The following is a 22,922-nucleotide window of genomic DNA, read 5'->3' as shown; positions in this document are numbered from 1 at the left end:
TATTCTATGGACCCTCTGTGCAGCTCTACACAACTCTACATTGACAGAATTGTCATTGCAATATTCCTTTAAAGTGTCTCTAAAGTGAATATTGTGAGATTTTCCATATAATTTTCACAGGACAAATTTGATTATAAATATGTATGTCTGCCTTTTTTCTTCCCAGCAACTTGAAGAAAAGCTTCAAGAGCAGTCAGACTATGAGGAGATCAAACGAGAACTCTGGTAAGTTTTGAAGCACTAATTCTGTCAGTGCAAATAATCCTGACTCTTCAGCCTTTTTCCCTCACATTTATGTGAATATTTTAGCATTATTAACATTATTTTAATGCTGATGGGATTGTTGCATTAACCTTAACGTGACATTCAAGTGCGTAATACCATGAATCGGATTTAAGGTGGGCCTAAATAAGCAAAGATTTTGTTTAGGGTGACCTGACCTGGTGTTGTTTATCCACATACATAATTTTAGACCCTCAGACCATCCTTAACCTTTATCCACCACTGCGTTATGCATGTATCTTCCCTGTCCTCTCTCGCTCCAGGGCTCGAATTGTGAGTTTTCAGTACCTGGTGGTCTTGAACTTTACAGTCAGATGTACTGAATTTGAGCCGATGTAGTTCAGCCAGCTGAGATATGAACCGCAGAGATCGCCAAGCTCCATCTGCGCACGGACCTTTTATTCCCATATTTTACCAGAAGGAATTTTACTCTGCGGTAATCTCAGTTCTGTTTAAATAAATTCAAAGAACCTTAGGTATGCAAGGAGTATTGGGTCTTATTTCTGAGAAAAGCGGATTAAGCACGCTTTGTTGTCAGAGTGGTTTCTGCTCGGGACTGAGGGATTGCTGCGTTTCATCTCCAGCCACAGTTGTAATGAGGAGGCTAACGTAGTTTGCATCGGCGATAACCTAATTGAGTGGTGTGTGTGTTTTTGGCTCGGCCGCTCGTCTGTGCTGTCGATGTGTGTTGGGAGGCTTCAGGAGATGTCTGGCTGTCCGTTGCATAACTTGATTTTAGGCGTAATATTCCTAATTGGGATTTATAAAGCAAATAATCCATGAATAGAGGGTGTTGTTAAGATCTGTGCTGGTCTGATGATCGGCCTAAAAAGCCGCTTTGCTGAATGTATATTGATAGCTTGTTGTCTACTCGAGACACATTCCACCGTAATATAATGAGTGTTTTCACCCAAAAGTGCTTTTGAAAATGGCCCTGTTTAATCCATAGATAACAGATCAGTGCTGGGTAGAGTGCAGCTAGGCACGCTGGTTAATTTGGGTAACGTGATTGGAGGTGTCACAGGAATTTTCGAATTATGATACTGAACGCTGAGCCAACGCTTATTAAGCTGAGCGGCGTTCAGCTCTTGACCTGAATCGGAAAGCGAAGGCTTCTGGATGAACGTTAGGCTTTGTGACACCATTATTTTAATACGTAAACACTTTCTTTCACTCTTAACAGCAACCTGAAATCAATGGAGCACAACTCATCAGATCATCACCCTTCAGTACAGGTAAGACATCGCGTGTTTAGAAAGAATGAAGTTGATTGTATTGATTTGTTCTTCTAGTGCATTGTAATAGTAAAAGGCAGCATGCTTTATTGCTTTTGATGTTTTGTAAATTCTGAATAACTTGTCCTTGTTTATTTCTAAAACATTTTGTTTTTCCTTTAATAAATACATGTGAAAGAGCTGATAGTGGAGGTTTTATTTTCTTTATTTATTTTGTTCCTAACTTCCCTTAACTTTCCTTTGGTTTGTTTCTTCCTTTATATTCCTCCTTTCTTCATTCCTCATTTCCTTTTTTCCCCTTTCCATTTCCTTCCTTACTCACTTCCTTCCTTTCACTTCCTTTCTCAATTCTTTCCTTTCTAAACCTTTCCATTTGTTTCTCCTTTCCTTTGTTCCTTCCTCACTTTTTACATTTTCTCTCCCCTCTTTATTTTCCCCTTTCCATAACTTGTTTCTTTCTTCCATTTCCTTTTGTCTTTCCTCACTTCCTTTCCTTTCTCATTTCATCTGTTCCATTTCTCTTCCATTTCCTCTCAATTCTTTCCTTTCTAAACTTACTTTTTCTTCCTTTCTTTGACTTAATTTCACATCTGCCTTCTTTCATTTCATTTCTCAATTCTTTCCTTCTAAATCTTTACATTTGTTTCTCCTCCTTCCTTTCTATGACTTTACTTTTGTTTTTCTTCCTTCATTTTCCTCCTTCCTGTTTTACTTCATTCCTCACTTCCTTTTCCCCCTCCTTTCTGTTCCCTTACTTCCCTTCCTTTCCTACCTTCCTGTGTATTTTTTTCTTACTCTTATCCCTTCTTCATTTTAGGACTCATCCAAGCCATTGGAGATGTTGCTGACGGGGAAAGTCCATAGCCAGCTGTCAGAGAGAGCTTTGAAACGACTGGCCAACTATGACTTCAGTGGTGAGTTTACATGGTATCCAGCCTCTTCCGAGGTACATTAACCAGCCAGTCACTGGGAAATTGCGAAGTTGCAGCTTACACACAGGAACTGGCATGATTTATTGATTCCTTTTTTTCAAACCTAACTTTGCCTAAAACGCAGGTGGACATGCAACATGACCTAATAAACTTTCAGAACTTTATGGCTGTATGGTTTTATTTTGCCCCAAGGAAAAAAATAAATAAATATCATTACAGATCATCCTGAGAGTGACGAGTTAGGTTTGGAGGCATTTTTGTTGTTAGGGTCAGTTCATCCTTTTCTAGAGGCAGCAGTATATTACACTTTGGCTTGTAGGAGATCAGGTCACCTGGGGCTTGCATAAATCCTGAACGGCTAGCAGAGACCAGTGTGATAATTAGGCCTTTTTTTCCCTTTTCCTGCTCTTTCGACCATGCTCTGTGTGTGTAAGATTGGAAATGTCATTACAGAACACCTCTGGATACCCCTATGGAGGTCATACATTTAATTTGCGTTTTAAATGTGACTTTCTATCACAAATTTTGCATTTTAAAACCTGGCATTTTCTGCTGACGGCAATGTCTGAGAATCATGTGTGATCGTAGCATGCATCAGTCTCTGACAGCCAACAGAATTCTGTTGCGCTGAATATTGATTTTGCCACCATTGTATAAAGTGATGGTATTGTTATGGAAGCGCACACAGCAGAGGTGTTTTGTCATGGCAAAAAGGATAACCGTACTGACACCCACAAGAACAGTCCCCACAGCATGAGCAGGTAGCCCACGCACAGTTGCCTGGCCTGATATCTCTGGACATGCCTGCTAGTCTACAGACCTCAGAGGAGATCAGTGTTAAAACGTCAGCCTTTGGCACATACACATACACAAAACAGATTTCCTTGAAGCGTACAAAACAAGTCTTTGGCACTTTGTTTTTGCTTGTTTTTTTTGTTTAGTTTTTTGTTTCTAGAAAATAACATTTAATGGACATTTTGAATTTATCTTAGTTTGATTTATTGGGAAAAAATGGGGAAATGTAGATATGGCTGTGCACTGAAAAAATTTGATGTAGAAGCTTTTTTCACTCCGAAATTTCTAGTAAATTTCACAAAAAATTACAGAGAAACAGCAAGTAACACATTCAATTAAATATGACATTTAAAAAAAGTTTTTTTTGTAAAAAATGTACTCTAATCTGTTTTATTTACAGCTTCAAATATTTTTTGTAGTGTGGTTTGAATCTGATCTGCTACAGGTTCCAATCCCATTTCTGCTCTAAATTAATTCCTGTCCCATTTCCATCAATAAAAAGTGACAAAGAACTACAATCATAAAAAAAAAAAATTATTTTACAGTGACCGTGTACAGGATATCATTGGAATTATATTCAGCAGCTTTCTGAACACTTGATTGTAATTGATCAAATGATATTCTGCGGTCATATATTTGTGTATAATAATTGCTTTGTATAAATATTGTCTTTTGTTCCAGGTAACCAATGCTAATTTGAATGTCTCCAATATCACTCTGTTCTCTTTCTTCTCACATAATTAAATCATTTCAACATTACATCTATTTATTAAGTAGCCATGTAATAAGTGGCATAATATACAGTAAGTCGGCCTGTATCCCAAAATAAACACCTTCAGGATGATACATTGCCAGGATTTTACTGTACATTTATCTCTAGGTCTAAATCACGTTTTTTTTTTTGTTCTACAGGATCAGTGGGGCGGAAAAGTAAAGAAACCACAGTGGAAAACCCTCAGCGTCTTCCTGCCACTCCAGTCCCTACCACACTCCAGGGGTCCCCTCCTCCCCCCTCCCCCCAGCTTTTGATGAGGACGGGCACCGCTACCTCCGAATCTGCTGCCAGTGCCAACGGTACCCACCCTTTCTCCCCCACGGGCATCGGGCCAGACTTCTTTACCCCCGGCATGGCCAGCGTGGGCGCCACGTTCCCCCCGTTGGCTGGCAAAATGGCACTCAACTCTCTTCTTCAGAGGCAGCTCATGCAAACCATCTACACCAAAGCCCTCCACGACCCTTCTCCAAGTTCTGTGCTCTTCGGGCCGCCCCATTACGCTACAACCAACTCTCTCTCCAGCCCCCTACCCCCTCAGTCAGCGGGCAGCCCGGAGGTTAACGGCCTGGCGCCCTCTCCCAGCCAGTCAGAGGGTGCGGGTAGCACATCGGAAGGGGAGGAAATGGACACGGCTGAGATTGCTCGACAGGTCAAGGAGCAGCTGATCAAACACAATATCGGCCAGCGCGTGTTCGGCCATTATGTGTTGGGTCTGTCCCAAGGCTCGGTCAGTGAGATTCTGGCCCGGCCCAAACCCTGGAGCAAGTTAACTATCCGTGGCAAAGAGCCCTTTCACAAGATGAAGCACTTCCTGTCTGATGAGCAGAACATCCTGGCGCTTAGGAGCATCCAGGGCAGGCAGAGAGGTCAGTTACAGAGCTTGAGGAAGCAACTTAACCTTGTTATCGCAGATGATCTCCCAACGCACGTTTATTTTCAAACAATATGCATGGGATTAAATAGTGCTCAGTTAACAGCATGGCAATTCCTGTCACATGTAAGCAACTTAAACATAGGCACACTGATGTTAGCAGTCTCACATTTAGAGTACGCATTTCTTTAAAGAGTCAAATCAGATACTTTAAATAGTCAAATATGTGCAATAACAAGAGAGGGCAGTGCTTTGCGATTGCTGTGTTTTTTGCCACAATCAAACCGGTAATTGTGAACTAAATTTTAAAATAAAAACCTGTGGGAAATAAAGTTGCATTTGTGAGATATAAAGTTACAATAGTTAAGATATGAAGTTGTGATTTTGAGGTGTGAAGTCACAGTTGTGAGGTATAAAGTCTCATTTGTGAGATATAAAGTCATTAGATATAAAGTTGCAATTGTGAGATATGAATTCAGTTATGAAGTGGTATTTGTGAGGTATGAAGTTAGAGTTGTGAGGTATACATTTACATTTGTGAGAGGTAAAGTCATGTTCATGAGATAGGAAGTTGCAATTGTGAGAGATGAAGTAACGTTTTTGAGGAGTAGTCGTATTTGTTAGGTATAAAGTCACCATTTTTGTCACATTTGTGGGTTGAAAATCTTGCATATATGTGAGGTATGAATAGGGTTGGGAATCGAAAATCGATTCCGATTCCAGAATCGGATACTTAAGGTCAGGAATTGGATACTTGTCAAATTAAAATTTCGATTCTGCCTATCGATTCCTATGCTCGCTAATCTAAGCGCTCCAAAGTTTGGCTACATTTGCGATCAGAAGCCAAAAGCTAATTATAATATCTGTGATAGCTAAACATGTTGCAAGAGAGGTGTCACCACCAACATGACAAAGCACTTTAATTTAATAGATCGTTAAAGATCGTGAACATGATTCAAACGACAACCTGATTCTACTCCTAAATTACAATGATTCGTCTGTTTCATTCCTCAGCCTTTGACGTGTGCAATCAATGTTGTGATCACTTGGTTCATCCGTGCAGAGTATGATCACACCAGTGTGATTTGAACATTTAAATTTGCGTTCGCGCTGCCATTGACCTAAAGAGAGCAGCTGTCTGTCATGAATGAAACGGCTTCAGGCTTTTCAGTCACACAGTATCATTATTTCTGTGTTACAAACATTCAAATCACAGAAGTACTGGGATAAAAGTTTATAGTTCAGATATAAACTGTGTGTACGATGTGTATGGTAGCGATTAAAATAGAGTAAATCACCTTTTGAAAGTAATTTGACACTTCAAATGAAGATTTATCGATTACATTGTAACGCCAATAGGTGGCGAAAAGGGGCTGTTCAAATGTATTTGTCTTTGAATCATACAAGAGATTCGTTCAATAACGCTGATTCATCCAGTAATGAAACATGTGCATCTTGAATGAGTCATTTAATCATTCATTCATAAATTACATGTGATTTTGTTTAGTTGTCTAATGTTTTTTCTTCAAAATCATGAGAGAACCACAACTTCCACTGGGGGGAAAAAACCAACTAAATTTATTCAGAATCATGCAGTTCTGTTTTGCACACAAACAGCTCTTAAAGAGTTTAGTTTTTATGTAGCCTGTTGATTTTTGTTCATGGTATTCAGCTCCAATAAATGTTTGATGTTATTATTTAATCATTTTGGAATCGAAATCGATAAGCAGAATCGGAATTGATCAAATTCAAACGATACCCAACCCTAGGTATGAAGTCACATTTGTGAGGTAAAAGTCGCATTTCTAAGGTCTGAAGTCTTATTTGTGAGGTATAAAGTCACAATAATGTGAAATTAAGTCAAGAAAAAGTAAAGAAAGGTATAAAATCATTTTGTGAGGTAGTTGCAATTGAGATATGAAGTCACGTTTGTGAGGGAAAAACTGGTAAGTAAAAGTCTTATGAGAAATGAATTATGAAGTATATTTTCGCATTTGTGAGGTATAGTCATATTTGTGAGATATAAAGTTGCGATTTTGAGATGAAGTTGCATTTGTGAGGTAAAAAGGTTAAAAAGGTAAAAGCGTTTCTGAGGTATAGTTTCAATTATGAGAAAAGTAGTCACATTTCTGAGGTAAAAACAAAAGTCACGTTTGTGAGGTATGAAGTCATAATCGTTGAGTAAGAAGTCGCTGTTAACTTTTTTTTTCTTTCTTTTTTTCTTTACTGTAGACAAAAACAGGCTTCCATGTTTCCCTTCCAATAAGCTTTAGGCTAAACTAACCCTTTCATCCACTATGAAATGGTGCACATAACCTTTAAGATTGGGATTCCTTAGATAACTACATAAAGCCCATAGAGACTAGATACTAGATTCTGACTGAAACACTCAGTACTCAGTTGGCACAGGTGGTGTGTTGATTAGAGCTAAACTTCAGCAGTCTACCCTTTCTTTCATTTCGGTCTCAGCCTACGGGTGAAGACGAAGTTCAGAGAGGTTTGCGAGCATTATGTTTTGCCTCAAGTCTGTGCTTCACAGCTAGAGCGAACAAATCAAGGCCGAGCCCAGCGTGAGCGAGAGTACTTGCATATGAGGGCAGTTGGCTGTGAATCCTTGAAGCCGTGTTGAGCCGAGTCTAAGTTTGTTCAGTCTAGCTGTGAGGCAGTAGTTTTGAAACCGAGCCGGAGCTGAAAAAGACTGACTGTGCTGCCCTTACGTCTGCACACTGGTTTGGAACGTCTTCAAGGGAGTCTGGTCTGGCTGTCTGCCTCCATAGTGTCGGCTTGTGGTCTCCCATGGGAGTACGAACTTTGTAAAAACCTTAAAACCCATTCATTCACATCAAAGACTTGGGCTAAAGGAGCACATTAACGTTTAAATAATCACTCGAGTGAATTCTGCACTGTGCAGGTGGCTTTCTTTGAGGTCAGACTTGGTCGATATGTGTTCAAGCTTAACAAACTACCATTCAAAGGATATTTACATGCATCTGTCCATGTAAAGGTATTACTTTGGATTAGTATTACTAAGTGCTCTCAAAACTGACTGTGAAGACATTTTGACAACCATTTAAGACCAGGGCTCAACAATAAGGATTCTTTGCAACATATTATATTCTTCAGAAAAGGAATATATATTGCTTTTCATAGGAATAGATTTATATAATTAATTAATAGTGATATAAATAATATAAATAATTATGTTAAAATAACTGCTTACATAAAAATTTAAAAACTGAATTTTTATCTGCTTTTCAGATAAGTTCATGTTAAATTAATAAATTACCATAAAAATTCAAATATATATATATCTTTTTGCTTTTCAGAAAAAATATAAAAATAAAAAATTGACATTTTTAAATGTTACATTCATTTTTAATTATATTATAAATTACATTATTATTGTTTGTGACTGTAATGTCTTTTTTTCTTGTTGTTTGTAAATGTACGAGTTTCCCCAATGGGGAATTAATATAAAGCTACTATATATTTTAATTTAAATTTAAAAAATCTATAAAATACATTTTTCTAAAAAGCAGAAAAATGTGTAAGTTATATAATATTAAACAAAATATATGTATATTTTGGTAAAGATTTCTGAAGTTTTCTAGGTTTTTTATTTTCAGTAATGGCTGGAAATTGTAAAACTACAATGTAACTCTGAAAGCTATGGATTTATTCATAATTTTTGTTGGAAAATGATTGCATATGGTGCGAAACGTAACTGATTTGTTTTGATGAAGGCTATTCATCTCTTCCAAATATGGCAAAACTTAATCTGTGTTAGCTAAACAGCAGAAATCAGATTCCAAATGCAAGATATTTGCTCGTCAGCAAATGTAAAATATACCAATGCTGCAGCACTAGGCCTGTAGGTCAGGTGACATTTCTGTCAAAAGACTTAAAAAAAAATCTGTCATTCTTATTGTTGAGCCCTGGAGATGATTGGACAATTGACAGCAGAAGTTTAGGGCTTGGTCTTACTTTATTTCTATCTTCCGCCACTTGTTTTCCAACAGAGAACCCAGGCCAGAACCTGAACAGAGTGTTTCAGGATGTTCCGAAGCGAAGAACCGGCTCGGAAGGCTCCACGCGGCCAGGTCTGTCTCACGCCTTCCCTCTCGTGTTACGGGTTTCTGCAGTGTCAGAACCGCTGTGTCTTGTATGTTTTTGTTGTGCTGGTCTGTTTCTTCTCAATCTCTGGCCTGGAATCTGTTGCAAAACAAGCGAGTGAGACAGACAGGGCTGGAAGAGGGGTGACTGGAATTTAAAAAGATCTCATTCGGACTGTCGGAAGACAGCTGTTTACAATAAATGCTACACCTTTGACTTCACAGATTAGTTTCAAACTGTGGGGGGAAAAAACTCTGTGTGAGTGTTATCAAGTCTAAACCAATGTAACTTTCCATCACAGAGGTCCTTGAGAAGTCTGTCCTGTTATTTTGTGGTCAGCTTGTGTGTGTGTGTGGCAGAATCCTTCAGGCACATCAACAGTGCCACCACATTACAACTGGTGGTTGAGTCTCCCCCAGGGTGGCGCTGTGGGTGGCTAGCCACCCGTGTGTGTGTGTGTGTGTGTGTGTGTGTGTGTGTGTGTGTGAGAGAGAGAGAGGGTGAGAGAGCATTACTTCCACCTCACACACACGTCCAGCTGCTGTCCTCACACACCAGTGACTCTGACCTTGCCCCGCTGCCCACTGCTCGTCGGGCACTTTCCCTCTGCCACTTTTTCCCTCTCTCACTCTCTCCATATTTATTATTATTGCACTGGCCCGTCTGATGATATTTCCGCACAAGCTCTGTTGTTTCTCATGAATTTTATCCAAATCTTACCGTCTCTTTGTTGTGGAGGACAGGAAAAGCTTTCAGTCCTTGCACAGGAACTGCCGCTTTAGCCACGGGCAGCACAGGTGCTGATACACACAATATTATAGACAAGCAAACAATTGATAACGTTTTTTTTTGTTTTGTGCCATTGAGTTTGGTTGCAGGATTGCAATTCCAGAAAATAAAAAAATGCCAGACTTATTTTAGTGTATCAGATAGTTTGTTGTTTAGAATAAGCTTGTGTTTGCATCTGTTTGAACTCTTGCTTTGTCATGCAGAAATAGCTTTTTTTTTTTTTGCCATTTTCAGTCTTAAAGATTGTATATTTCAAGACAAAACAGAACTATATGTTTTTACACACGAGGTGTCACTCACAGCTACATGTCCTTCTCGTGTCTTCACAGGTAACATCACCACACGGATCCGCACGACTGAGACCGGCTCCGATGAAGCCATCAAGTCCATCTTGGAGCAGGCAAAGAGAGAGTTGCAAGTGCAGAAAGCAGGTGAGTCTTTTTCTGTCATCAGGAAATCAAGGAAAGATCAAGGCATTCACGTGTGTTTTCCACTTCCCCACAATCACTTAGGTCACTTTCTGTAGGATAGAACTTACTGTTACCACCTGAATACGATCATTCTTGCATTCACTTTTTCTAATTGAGTCAACAAGTTTTCTGTTGTAGAATTGATTGTGGTGTCATCATACATCATACAAAAGTTTTTTGAAAGAAATTATTTTATTCAGCAAGGATGCATTAAATTGATCAAAAGTGACAGTAAAAACATTTATATTTCAAATAAATGCTGTCCTTTTCAACTTTCTGTTCATCAAAGAATCCTGAAAAAAGTGAGTGTGAGGATTATGTGACAAGACTGGAGCAATGGCTTCTGAAATTCAGCTTTCCCATCACAGGATTAAATTACATTTTGATATGTGTTAAAGTAGAAACACTTATTTTAAATTGTAATAATATTTCACAATGTTACTGTTTTTACTATAGTTTTGATCAAGTAAATGTAGCCTTAGTGAGCATAAGAGACTGACTTCAAAAACATAAAAAGAAACTTATTAACCTGAAACTTTTGAATGATAGTGCATGTTGGCTAAAACTGTAATTGCAATGCAGATTTTTGAACAAGCACTGTCTAAAACAAATGATTATATCAGTCAATAACATACTGAGTCGTATCCCCCCTGTTTTTGAGTGTTTAAATTCCCTCCTTTACCTTTTCCTGTCCAAGCTTGTGTAACGGAATTAAACTAACTGTCTCTTCCCCACCTGCCACTGCAGACGGTGTGGGGGAGAGGCAACGGCGATCAGGTTACCACAGAGGGTCGGGCAGCTATTTCCAAATATATGCACACAGTCTAAGACTTGGTGAGGTTTTGTGCTGTCTGTTGAAAGTTTCCCCCCAAGATTTCCCTCCATGCCAAGAGCGCTACTGCTTCCAATGAACTTCTCACTGTCATAAATCAGTCTGAGTCATGGGGATTTATGACCGATGTATGCTTTATATATATATACATCAATAAAAATAAAAATAAAAAAACCTATGCACATGTTGAGAAATCTTTTACGGTCTAACTCACAGAAAACAGACGTCTTTGTTTAACTTTATTATTTGAAACTATAATATTGATAAATTGTCACATTAAACTCCAAATTTATTCTGAAATATTATTGGGTAGCATAGGGCAGCAATCTCTTATTGGCACCTTTTAAAGGAATAGTTCACCCAAAACAAAAATTCTGTCATCATTTACTCACCCTCATGTTTTTGCAAACCTGTATGACATTCATTCTTCTGTGGAACACAAAACACAAAAGAAGATGTTTTGGAGAATGTTCGCGCTGCTCAATTCCATACTTTAGAAGTATGTGATTAGGGGCTTTCAAGCTCCAAAAATGACGAAAAACTCCACAAGAATATCATAACAGTAGTCTTTACAACAAATTTGTGCAAAAAGACCAATAATTAGTACATTTGTTGTACTCTTGTCCTTTTTGAAGCTTAACAGCTTGCGGTCACTGTATCTTTTTATTGTCAACATTCTTCAGTGTGGAAAGGGTTTGCAAAACATGAGGATGAGAAAATAATGCCAGAATTTTTATTTTTGTGTATACTACTTCTTTAAGTTCCTCTTTTATGAGTAATAATATGGTGATTTATAGATAAAACAGATTGTGACCACTTACATGTTCTCCTCTGTTCCTGCAGTTGAGAGTTCTCAGCCTCCGTCCTCCTCCAGCAGCTCTGACGAGAACATTCGTTCCATCCTTGAGCAGGCTCGGAGGGAGATGGAGGCCCAGCAGGTGGCTCTGGAGCCCGTACTGAAGGCCAACTCTATGGCCCCAACCGATCTCTCGCTCCTGGGCTCCCCGCTCTCCACCCTCCCCTACACACCTATTGCTCAGTCTCTGAAGAAGCCCTCCACCTCTCCTCTCTTGGACTTCCACAGTGGGGTGAAGAAGGAGATGGGTGAAGTGGCCGTCTCAGATGTGGGGGTGGACGGAGTGCCCAAGCTCGGACGTCTCTCTGAGAGTGGAGGAGGTTTAGGTGGGGGTTCTTGGAGGGAGCACTGGTGGAGCACAGGTCTCTCTGAGCGTCGCGGAACCGGGCAGACCTCTGTTAGTGAAGATGCACACAGCCAAGAGGATACCAAGGAGGTATAGTGCATTATTAATCACTTTTTGCCACACATCCCCATATACCTACAGTATTACTCCTTAATTAATCCCCACAAGTTTTCTCAATATAACATGTATAAATATTTACAGTTTATTAATGTATTTTTTAGTAGTATTTATATGCTATTATGGTATTTATTAATAATTTTATTTTTATACTTTTAGTTTTCATTTTAAATTTAGTATTTTGTTATGTGCTTTTTTCATTTTGGTTAGTTTAAAAAAAAAATTAATTAAATATTAAACAATAAACAGTAATTAAATATTTCTATTTAGCTTTCATTTATTTCAGTTTTAATTTTAGTAATTCTACTGCAACTTCAACTTTTATTTTAGTTCGTGCCAAGGCAATTTTTTTCATGTAATATGTATATTTTATGTCATTTTTTTATTACAGTTAATGAAAACTATTTGAATAGTTTTAGTTAACAATAACAATACTGTTAATAAGTTGACTCAATATCTTTTATCGCATGCAGATCAGAAGATAAGTGTAAAACTATGGCAACAGAATAAATAATTGTGATTCATCTCATGATTTTAGACCAGTCTTTAGAAAGAAGAATGAAACTGTAATAATGTTGAATTTAGTCAAACGATCCAGTCAATTCTGTATAGAGAATGTTGTTTCATTCTGAAAGGTTTCATTTTATTTATTTATTTATTTTTATTTAATTAATTTAATTATTTATTTTTACACTATTTTTCTGCGGACCCCTAGCACACACTTGGCACCCTTTGACACCCTGCAAAAGCCTCCGTCCTAACAACTGCACAGCAATATGCTAGCAACCACCCTAACATCTATATTGCATACAGAGAATACCATTTCATTCATAAGCGCTATGTTTACTTTACATCCGTCCAGTCAGAGTATTCTCACCCTTGCATACTAGAATAGCCCACTTCCTCCTCCTTTAGCCACACGCAGTTTCCTCATATGGCTAACCCCAACTTTTACTCCTTGTCCCCACCAGAAGCTCCCTCGGCTGGGCAGCACTGCACCCGTGGCTCCTGCTTCCTCTCTGGATTACTGGAAAGACTGGCCAAGCTCAGAGTCCCCATACTCCCAGAGCTCAGAGCTGAGTCTGCAGATGCCCAGCGGCAGTGAGACCCCTCAGAGCAGTCCACTGCCTTCCTCCTCACCTTTACTGTCCCTCTCCAAAGTCGCCAAACCTGTGGTGCCCCCGCTTACACCTGAGCAGTACGAGTACTACATGTACCAGGAAGTGGACACTGTCGATCTCACACAGCAGGTCAAAGACAAACTAGCCAAGAATGGCATCTGCCAGCGAATCTTTGGTGAGAAGGTCAGTGCTTTTCACATCAGTTACGCTTCCACCGATTGCCCACTAAGAAACAATTTGAGCGCTTGTGTGTCGGTTTCATTTTTATACTCCATGCAAATGTATGAGTTTGTAATAACAGCTTCATCTTTCTTCTTATTGCATCATGAAATATCTTTGTATTTGTTTCAGGGCTGTTTTTCTCTGAATCTGATGTACCATATCTCCTGCGTGTGTGTTTGTGTGCGTGCCTGTGTGTGTTTGTGTGCGGGTTGCAGGTGCTAGGCCTCTCTCAGGGGAGCGTGAGCGACATGCTCTCTCGGCCAAAGCACTGGAGTAAGCTCACACAGAAAGGGAGAGAGCCGTTTATACGCATGCAGTTATGGCTGAACGGAGAGCTGGGCCAGGCACTGCTGCCAATGCCTGGACAGACACAAGGTAACACCCCATCACTGTTTACCATCACACACTCATGTGTAGCTTCATATGTAGATGTCACTGTAGTTTCATCTATACAGAGAAAAATGCATAGTGGCTCAAGACGGATGTGAAGCTTCTCGTTTCTGATGTGGCTTTGGTTTCTCGGTTTCACTCCTCACATCCTGAGCTGCCATCAAAGCCACCATTCATTCGGCTTTCTTATCACTTGGCATGGGCGTTTGAGAATGCAAAACTCTCCCTCATATCTCTTTTTCACCAATCACATCCGCTTCTCGCCAAAATTAGATTACTCTCGAACATCTAACACTGAAAATATCACAAGAAAAAAGCAAGCTGTCTGTTCTAATTTTTCTCCCATTTTTTGACGATCCAGTCAATTCTGTATAGAGAATGTTGTTTCATTCTGAAAGGTTTCATTTTGACTTTAATGGATGGCTTATAATATCTGTCTGATTAATATAGCGCACTCTGAGATGCAGTTCAAGAAGAAAAACAAAATTTCCTGAAAATGCTAATGGCTGCATTCCTTTAATAGTTTGACAGATACTGGTTTTAGCCTGGCTTGAATAAACAACCGAGGGCAAACCAAATCTTAGTGTAGTTCAGCCAGCTGTTCCTCGCTCAGCCTTTACGGTGGGAGAATTTAAATTGCTCATGACTAAATGGATACAGGATCATACTGTTGACCCACTTTTAATGTGCAATCGTTATGCTAGGACAACAGCGTTCTGATGATCGATCTCAGATGTTTATTGAAGCGCTATGTTATTATTAGTGGTCATACTTAGGGTTAAGGATTTGAACAAGCCTCTAAACTTAAGTATTACACTTCGGTGTGTTATTTATTCCGTGTTGCTTGTACTATGGATGTGAATATCTCAAACTGTGAGTTATGGATGTAAAAATCTAGATATTATTTTGCAGTTCAAGGCCTTTTTAAACCCTGTTATGCCATTTATTAGCAGTCATCAATTTTTATATTTCCATTGACCTGGATTTCAAGGAAAGACATTGGAGGGTTGGGTTAAATTGGTGCAGCGTGGATGGGGAGGGGGGTTTGTCTCACAGGGGCCATCCAGAAAAGGCCCCCTGGGCTCTCTCAAGGGCCTCCTTGAGCTGTTGTAATCAATTAGCCCATCAGCGCCGGGATATATGATAATTACCCGCCTCTCCTCCTCTGTGACTGGCTGCCGAGCACACCATCATGCTCCAGTGGCTGATTAATATGCAAATAATCAGCCGATGGAATGATAAATGGGAGTCAAGCTGTGCGTGTGAGTGCGAGGCCGATTATGATGAATAGCACTTGCTCGCTGTCCTACTTAAAGAAGCCTTTCTCTGTCATTTTTACCACAAATTAAGCCAAGTAATATATACATTATAGCTGTAAGTTCAGCTAGAGATACAATAGGTGGGGATAAAAAGGAATAGAAAATGGTCAACTTTGGAATCAAGGTTGTTAGCATAAACCGAAATGTAAATGCCACACCATTTTCTTGTTTAATGCAAACTATGAAGAATTTAAATGAACTTTGATATTACTATGGATTTAAAACACACCGAGACAAAAATCTACGATTATTGTAATTTTGAAAATTTATTTAATTTACATTTATTTTTAATTTTTTTAGTTATATTATATTGTAACATAACATTATAATTATAACTGAATTATAACATTTTGATCATTTTAATGTATCCTTGTTAAATAAAAGTATTATTTCCTTTAAAAAATGTACTGACCCAAATTTTTTAACCATAGTATTATATATTATATTATATTATATAAGCTCTGTTATTTTCTTTTAATTGTGCTTTTTTTTTTTTTTTTTTTTTTTTTTTTTTTTTTTTTTTTACTTGTTTTGTCTTTAATTTTTTATTAACCATATTAACCTTGGCATAAGGATATATGTTTACACACACATTCATGTGGTGATGTGCCAGTGTGGGGCGAAAGTGTGTTTAAATGAACTGGCCAGGCTTGACCGATTTGGTAGATAATCTGAACAGCAGGCACCATAATGGCCCGAGCTTTAGACGTCTGTAATGGGTTTCTTTCTTCCAGCTGCCCTGTTCTGTGCCTCACAGCTTTCAGCATGGAGCACTTAGCACTGAGCTAATGCACCTCAGCAGAAAAACAAAAAAATGCAAATGGTGGCAGGGCACAGGAAAGAGCCCAATGTAGATTTAAAACAGGAAGTTTTTGATGACTCAGATTGATTTAGGTCAACCGATTGATATATGCCAATTTATAGACAGAAGGGAGCCTGTCATTGCTTAAAAAACAAAATGAATATTTCACTCTGTAATGAAACTTGTCATCATTTACTCACACTCATGTTGATCCAAACCAGTATGACTGACTTCCTTTTGTCTCCATATTCACTGTAACTGCACAGAAATTCATTACATTCTTCAAAATTTTACTCTGAAGGTGCTGAAGAATGAAAGTCATACAGGTTTGGAATGACATTAGGCTGAGTAAATAATAATTTTTCATGTTTTGGGTGAATGGTCTCTTTCAGATAAACCATGAGGGAAAATTAAAGGAAAAAAAGGAACACACAAAAGGTTGAAAAAAAGACTAAAAGCCTAAATAGATAATGTTACAACACCACACAAGGTTCTTCCTGTTCGCTGTCTGTTGTCCTCTAGCAAGTGTCCTGTATATTGCCTGTCCTTTCTGACCCTCATTAGGACGACACACTCAACCGGGCTAAAACAAGCTCTCCTCCTGGGTGTGTGTGTGTGTGTGTGTGTGTGTGTGTGTATATGTGTATGCATAGGTAGGTGTGTGAGTCTGTGTGAGTTGAAGAGCACTCCATGACCCCTCATCAGTCTCTGCAGATCCTCTCCTCTGAATGTCAGTCTGTCCTTGTGATCGTCCAATCAGAACCCAGTTAAGATTCGACTGTGCTGTAGTTTGAGCTGAGAATGCCTCAATCAGATGTTTTCGGACCTGTTCAGTTTAAACCTGTTGTGCGCATATGAGACGCAATCCCATCGTGCTTCAAAATTAGGGCCAGAAAGATGTAGGCTTTCATGTTTATTCTGGCTTTTTTTAATGTTTTTGAAAGGATTCTCACCAAGGCTGCATTTATTTGATCAAAAAATACAGTAAAAACAGTAATATTGTGAAATATTATTACAATTTTAAAGTAACTTTTTTTTATATATATTTTAAAATGTCATTTATTTCTGTGATGACAAAGCTGAATTATAAAATGAACATTACAAATGCCTTTGCTGTCACTTTTGATCAATTGAATGCGTCCTTGTTGAATAAAGTATTAATTTCTTTAAAATCCTCCTTCTTTAACATTAGACCACGCTGTAGTTTGAGATTTGAGAATGCCTTGATCGGATGTTTTCGGACCCGTTCGGTTTAAACTTGTTGTGTGTATGAGATTCAATCCCATCATGCATCAAAATTAGGGCTGGACAGATGTAGGCTTTCATGTTTGTGCCGCTTATTCCAGCTCTGTGTGTGTGTGCGCGCGCTCGGCCACACGCATAGCTGCATTGACCAGCTGTGTGTCCAGATGTGGCCGCCCCTCCCGTCCTCTTTATCACACGCATACGCACTGGTTACTTGCAGCATGTCACAGGAACATCCTGTCATTCCTGCTCATGTCCCTAAAACACCTCCTACCTCCCTCGCCCTCCTCCCACACACACACAGACCATGCCGCCAGTCAAACTGTCACCAGGCTGTGCGTGGTCTTGCTGCAGATCTGATATGACTGCCTGCTCCCCGCCTTGAGCGCTCTGCTCTCTGTTTGCCGTGTCCCCAAGCTCGGCAGGCAGCTAATCCAAACTGACGCTTCCTCTCGATGCTCTCTTCACCACCAGCACTGCACTGCACTGCCACAACCAACGAATCAGAGAATCGAGCTGAAATAGAGGGGTAGAGGAAGATGGGAAATGAAAGGGAAGAGTATTAGAGAGAGTGTTGGGTACTCAATGTCGGCGTATTAAAGGAATAATTCACTCGAAATGAAGATTCGGTCATTATTTAGTTGCTCTTATGTCACTGCAAACACAAATGACTTTGTATTTTCTTTTAAACACAAAAATAAAACACACTTTCTTTGTGGATGAGACCAGAATTTAAGCTCTCACATTTCTAGATTATTTTTTCTTCTTTTTAAAATATTTTTCGTGGTTGCATTTATCTGATTGCACATTTATATATAAAATATAAAAATTGGAGTATTAAAATGTAAACACTTTAATAAAAAAAGCAAGTATTTAAAATTTTAAATATAAAAATGTATATTAAAATTTATATTATAATATTATAATTATTATATATAATATATTTAATTTAGTTTTTTAAAATGTAATTTCTGTGATTTATTCATTTTCCTTCTGAAATCATTCTAATATGCTGATTTGGTGCTCAAAAAACATTTATTATTGCTATCAATTACTATCAAAACAGTTTTGCTGCTTGATATTTTTGTGGAAACTGATCATTTTTTTCCTCAGTGTTCTTTGATGAATAGAAAGTTTAAAAAAACAGCATTTATTTCAAATAGAAATTTAGTAACATTATTAATGTCTTTACTGTCACTTTTGATCAATTTAGTGCATCCTTGCTGAATAAAAGTATTAATTAAAAAATAAGAAATTGTACTCCTTTAAACAATAGTGTAATTTCAGCCTTGCAGCTTGGAGAGTCTTCCAAAAAAAATCTGTTTCATAGAAGAAAGTCATACAGGTTTGGAACAACGAGTGAGTAAATGATGACACAATTTTTATTTTTGGGTGAACTATAACTTTAAACCCAGATATAAGCGTTATTGGAGGAGCTACCTTGGTATTGACCATATTAATTCACAGAACACCAAACGTGCTTGTCTCTCTTACTCGTTAATTTAATTGTCTTATTATACTTCAAGAGAAGCTGTGACTTGGCATAACATGATGCATCTGTCACTGTCCATCACTTCCTGTTGCTGAGCAGGAAGACCTTGGTTAGGGTTAAGGTTTCATTGGCTACTCACTCCATATTTAGATCGATCTTTATTCAGGCCTTCTGTCAATAAGTAATGCCCAGCCAACGGATGAGGTCACGTGCTGCATTGGCACAACGTTTTAATTCTGTTCCTCTCGTTTCCATAGAGATTACTCCGAAGACCTCAGCCAGCTGCAGTCCTGCCCCAGAATCCCCTCTGAGTTCGGCTGAGGAGTCGGTTAAAAGCCAGCAGGAGGAGCAGATGTGCCGAGCATCCATCCAGGAGCCCAGCGAAACTTCCGAGTCCCAGCCCGGCACGCCTCTACCGTTACCTCTGCCAGGACACGCGGGTCTCAGCATACAAGAGATGGTAGCAATGTCGCCCGAGCTGGACACCTACACCATCACCAAGAAAGTGAAAGAAGTTCTAACAGATAACAACCTTGGTGAGTATGTTAAGAAAACAGTGGTGTCCAATGTACCTCAGTGAACGAAATATGGACTAGCTGCGATACCATACCCATGATTTAGTAGTTACCTACATTATAGATATGGTCATGGTTGACTAGTGAAGAATTCTACAGTTTTTACTGTTATTTTTGGTATATTTTAATGCTGTTTTGTTAATTTGATTGATCATTTTTATATAAATATTATTATAAATAATATTATAGAATAAACTATTTAATAATTAATATTTGTGGTCAGACATAAAAAAATTAACTAATTTCTGCACAAATATATATATTTGCTTACACTTGCTTACACTTAAACTTGCTTCACTTGCTTAGAAACCGTAGTAATGTTTGATTTCCGAGTATTTTTTTTTTAATTCAGTTCATTCAATCAGTCAAACTGGTTCCCAAATGGTCTGAATAATTCATTGGTGGTTTTGTTGAAGCGATTTATTAAAATCCTTATCTAGTAAACGGTCTTGGGCTGCACGATTAATCGAAATTAAATCGCAAAGGCGATAAATCGCGATTAGGCAATAACTGCGATTGTCATGCGTATCTTTCAGTGAAGCACAGTTCTGTGATCAGCAGTAAATCTCCATCCGAAGGCCAGAGGGCGCTCTCACGCTGAAACTCCAAATACTCCTTGCAGAAGAAACCCAGGAAATCCCAATAGCGGTTGCTGAATAAACAGAAGATTTAACTGCTTTCATTAATTCAACGTGACTAATAAACACACGACTATGACAATATATGGTTTATCCGAGTTCGTCTTATTATAATTTATTATAAAATAAGTGAGTTTGGAGTAAAAACATGTTATTAAATGTGGTATTTTCACGTGCTTTCAGGTGGAGCAGCATTTACTACACAGCCATAGTTCACTGACAAGCTACGCAAACAGCTTTCATAATCGCAGAACTATTTCTTCGATTTCATAATTAAATCGTCTGCGATTATGAACGCGATTTTGCGTAGCTTGTCAGTGAACTACGGCTCTGTGTAGTAAACGCTGCTCCATCTGAAAGCACGTGCTGGAGATTTACTACTAATCACAGAACTGGCTTTACTGACAAGATACACATGACAATCACATCTGATTAATCGTGCAGCCCTAAGTAAACCACAATCAACTGGAAATGTCATGGAAATTCATTGCTCAAAAAATGTGGAAACTCTAAATTAACTGATTTACTGAATGAATCGGACTTCTGAATGCTACTTTCTATTATTCCATAAATTGTACTCATTATTAGAGACAATACATGGTGTATTAATAATGTCTCTCCACATGAGAGGACAGGTGGAGGACAGGTTGGCCCTGCTTTAGCACTTAATGGCCGTCCACTACGACTGTCTCAATGTCCCTGCCATAATTAATGAGAGGTCGAACGAGAATGTCACACTGGACACAGCTACTTTCTCCTTCACCGTTTGTTTTAACTCACACCAACCGTTGTCCTCATGTTCAAAAGAGAATTGGCCGAAAACACCAGTGCTTTGTCTTTGACTTTCTTCTTTTAAAGTCATGTGATCACAATATAACAAAGGAGAATACGGATATATCGCACAGATGATACCTCAGCGTGATGCTGTGACAGTCTCTTTCATCTCGCAGATTCTCATTTCCTGACGCGATTTTTGTCTCGGGAGCAACAAAGATTTGTTGTGCTCTGTAGTGGTATTAACCTGTATAGAGTGCAGAATGTAAAGACAGCTGTGTTGATACGAGTCTGTGGGGAGAGAGAGAAATAATCTTCTGGGATCGCAGGCTTTTGTTTTACTCTGGGGAACATTTCCTTTTTGAACATAGACGGATCTCAGTTATTGTCAAGAGGATTCAGGTGCCTTTTATTTTGAGTGAAAAAAAAAACATTGAAAGCTTAAGCGGCCATTTGAAAGCACCTTGTCTTAAAGGTGGAGGTTAAAAGCGAAATCAGCAGAGCTTGTTTGATCAAACTTTGATGCCATATCACAATAAAAACATGTTCTCACGAACTCTTTGTTTTTTTAATGGTAATATTGGCCCAAAATAAATGAAATGTATATACAGTGGCCTCAAAACAGGTATAACAAAATATCAAACCAAGTGGCATTTTGGCAACATGCTCATATGAAGGTTTCTTGATGAATGCAATTGTTTGTGTTTGCTTTTTAAACCTGAATGCAGATTAAAAGCACCTTTACTTTAAGGTGGAGCAAATCATCAGGATTTGTTTGATCAAACTTGATGCCACAATACAGTAAAAGAATGTTCCTGAATTTTATTTTATTTTATTTATTTTTTAATAATAATTATTATATTGGCCCAAAATAAATAAAAGCTATCTACAGTGGCCTCAAAACGTATTTGGACACTTAAGACACAGTTAACGTGTATAAATGTCCTGCATTGTATAACAAAATATCAAACCAAGTGGCTTTTTTTAATATAGCACAAAATACTTCAAGTAAAATATTTCACAAAAATAAGTTTGTTAATAATAAAACAATATATTGTTTAATGTTAAGACAAGTATTTGGACAATTTCAAGTTGTCCAACGTTGAGTCATAAGACGGTTTCTTGACGAAGTTGATTGGTTTGCTCTACAGGCCAGCGTCTGTTTGGCGAGAGCATCTTGGGTTTGACGCAGGGCTCCGTGTCTGATCTGCTGGCCCGGCCCAAGCCCTGGCACAAGCTCAGCCTGAAGGGTCGAGAGCCATTCGTACGCATGCAGCTGTGGCTGAGTGACCCGCGGAAAGTGGAGAAGCTTATGGACATGAAGCGGATGGAAAAGAAAGGTAATCTTCCTCCTCTAAAGGCATCTGCCGCTGTCTGGCCGCACACCAACAAACACCTGTTTGCAATTGTCTGTGTTGTTTCAGAATGTTTTTATTTCAGTGTTTATTAAAGTGCTTCACAGTTTGTTCAGTGTCGGCTTAGTTGGCAGGTCTTTTCGGGACATTTAAAAGACGGCTGTCTGGTGTAGAATTTTATAAATTTTTTTGTTTTTGTTTTCACTTGACGATGGAGCTGTGTTGCAGCAGTTTGCCTGAACCATAGTGCTCATTTGGGTTGTGTTTCCACTTCCTTTCGACCTATTTTTTCACTAACAAAGTGCTGGTGCTCAATCTGTGCCGGTTCCATGTAAAGAAAAAGCAGCTCCGGGACGTATTTATTGGTTTTAGCCACTTTAAACCTGCTAGTTTCACACCAGGAACTGCTAACATCAGTAGCCAGGGTGAAGGATAATGTCCTCACCACATTTGTTTTCAAAAGCTCAATCCAGCCACAGTCACACAAAACTAGATGGTGCTTTTTTTTTTTACTATTTTTGTCATTCTGCAAAACTATTTCAGCCACTGTAAAATCTTACATAATGTGTGTGTGTG

General features: G+C 38.6%; 1 protein-coding gene across 4 annotated transcripts in view; it reads left to right on the top strand.

The window, feature by feature from the left end:
• The window catches only part of LOC107577496 (homeobox protein cut-like 1), a 126,789-nt gene that overhangs the window by 97,845 nt on the left and 6,022 nt on the right, over positions 1-22,922 (top strand). For 2 of the 4 annotated variants that reach the window (XM_016263567.1, XM_016263589.1), the window contains 12 exons: positions 167-225; positions 1,466-1,517; positions 2,335-2,431; positions 4,157-4,885; positions 8,910-8,990; positions 10,122-10,223; positions 11,010-11,096; positions 11,938-12,386; positions 13,385-13,717; positions 13,972-14,131; positions 19,262-19,540; positions 22,143-22,331. In XM_016263567.1, the coding sequence (XP_016119053.1) occupies positions 167-225; positions 1,466-1,517; positions 2,335-2,431; positions 4,157-4,885; positions 8,910-8,990; positions 10,122-10,223; positions 11,010-11,096; positions 11,938-12,386; positions 13,385-13,717; positions 13,972-14,131; positions 19,262-19,540; positions 22,143-22,331 (2,617 nt within the window). The remainder of the gene's footprint in view (positions 1-166; positions 226-1,465; positions 1,518-2,334; positions 2,432-4,156; positions 4,886-8,909; positions 8,991-10,121; positions 10,224-11,009; positions 11,097-11,937; positions 12,387-13,384; positions 13,718-13,971; positions 14,132-19,261; positions 19,541-22,142; positions 22,332-22,922) is intronic. The other 2 variants (XM_016263581.1, XM_016263573.1) reach the window with 2 other exon arrangements.

The sequence above is a fragment of the Sinocyclocheilus grahami genome, unplaced genomic scaffold (assembly GCF_001515645.1).
Source record: "Sinocyclocheilus grahami isolate Dianchi unplaced genomic scaffold, SAMN03320097.WGS_v1.1 scaffold32.1, whole genome shotgun sequence".
NCBI classification, from domain to species: domain Eukaryota; kingdom Metazoa; phylum Chordata; class Actinopteri; order Cypriniformes; family Cyprinidae; genus Sinocyclocheilus; species Sinocyclocheilus grahami.
This window is presented reverse-complemented; position numbering and strand designations above follow the sequence as displayed.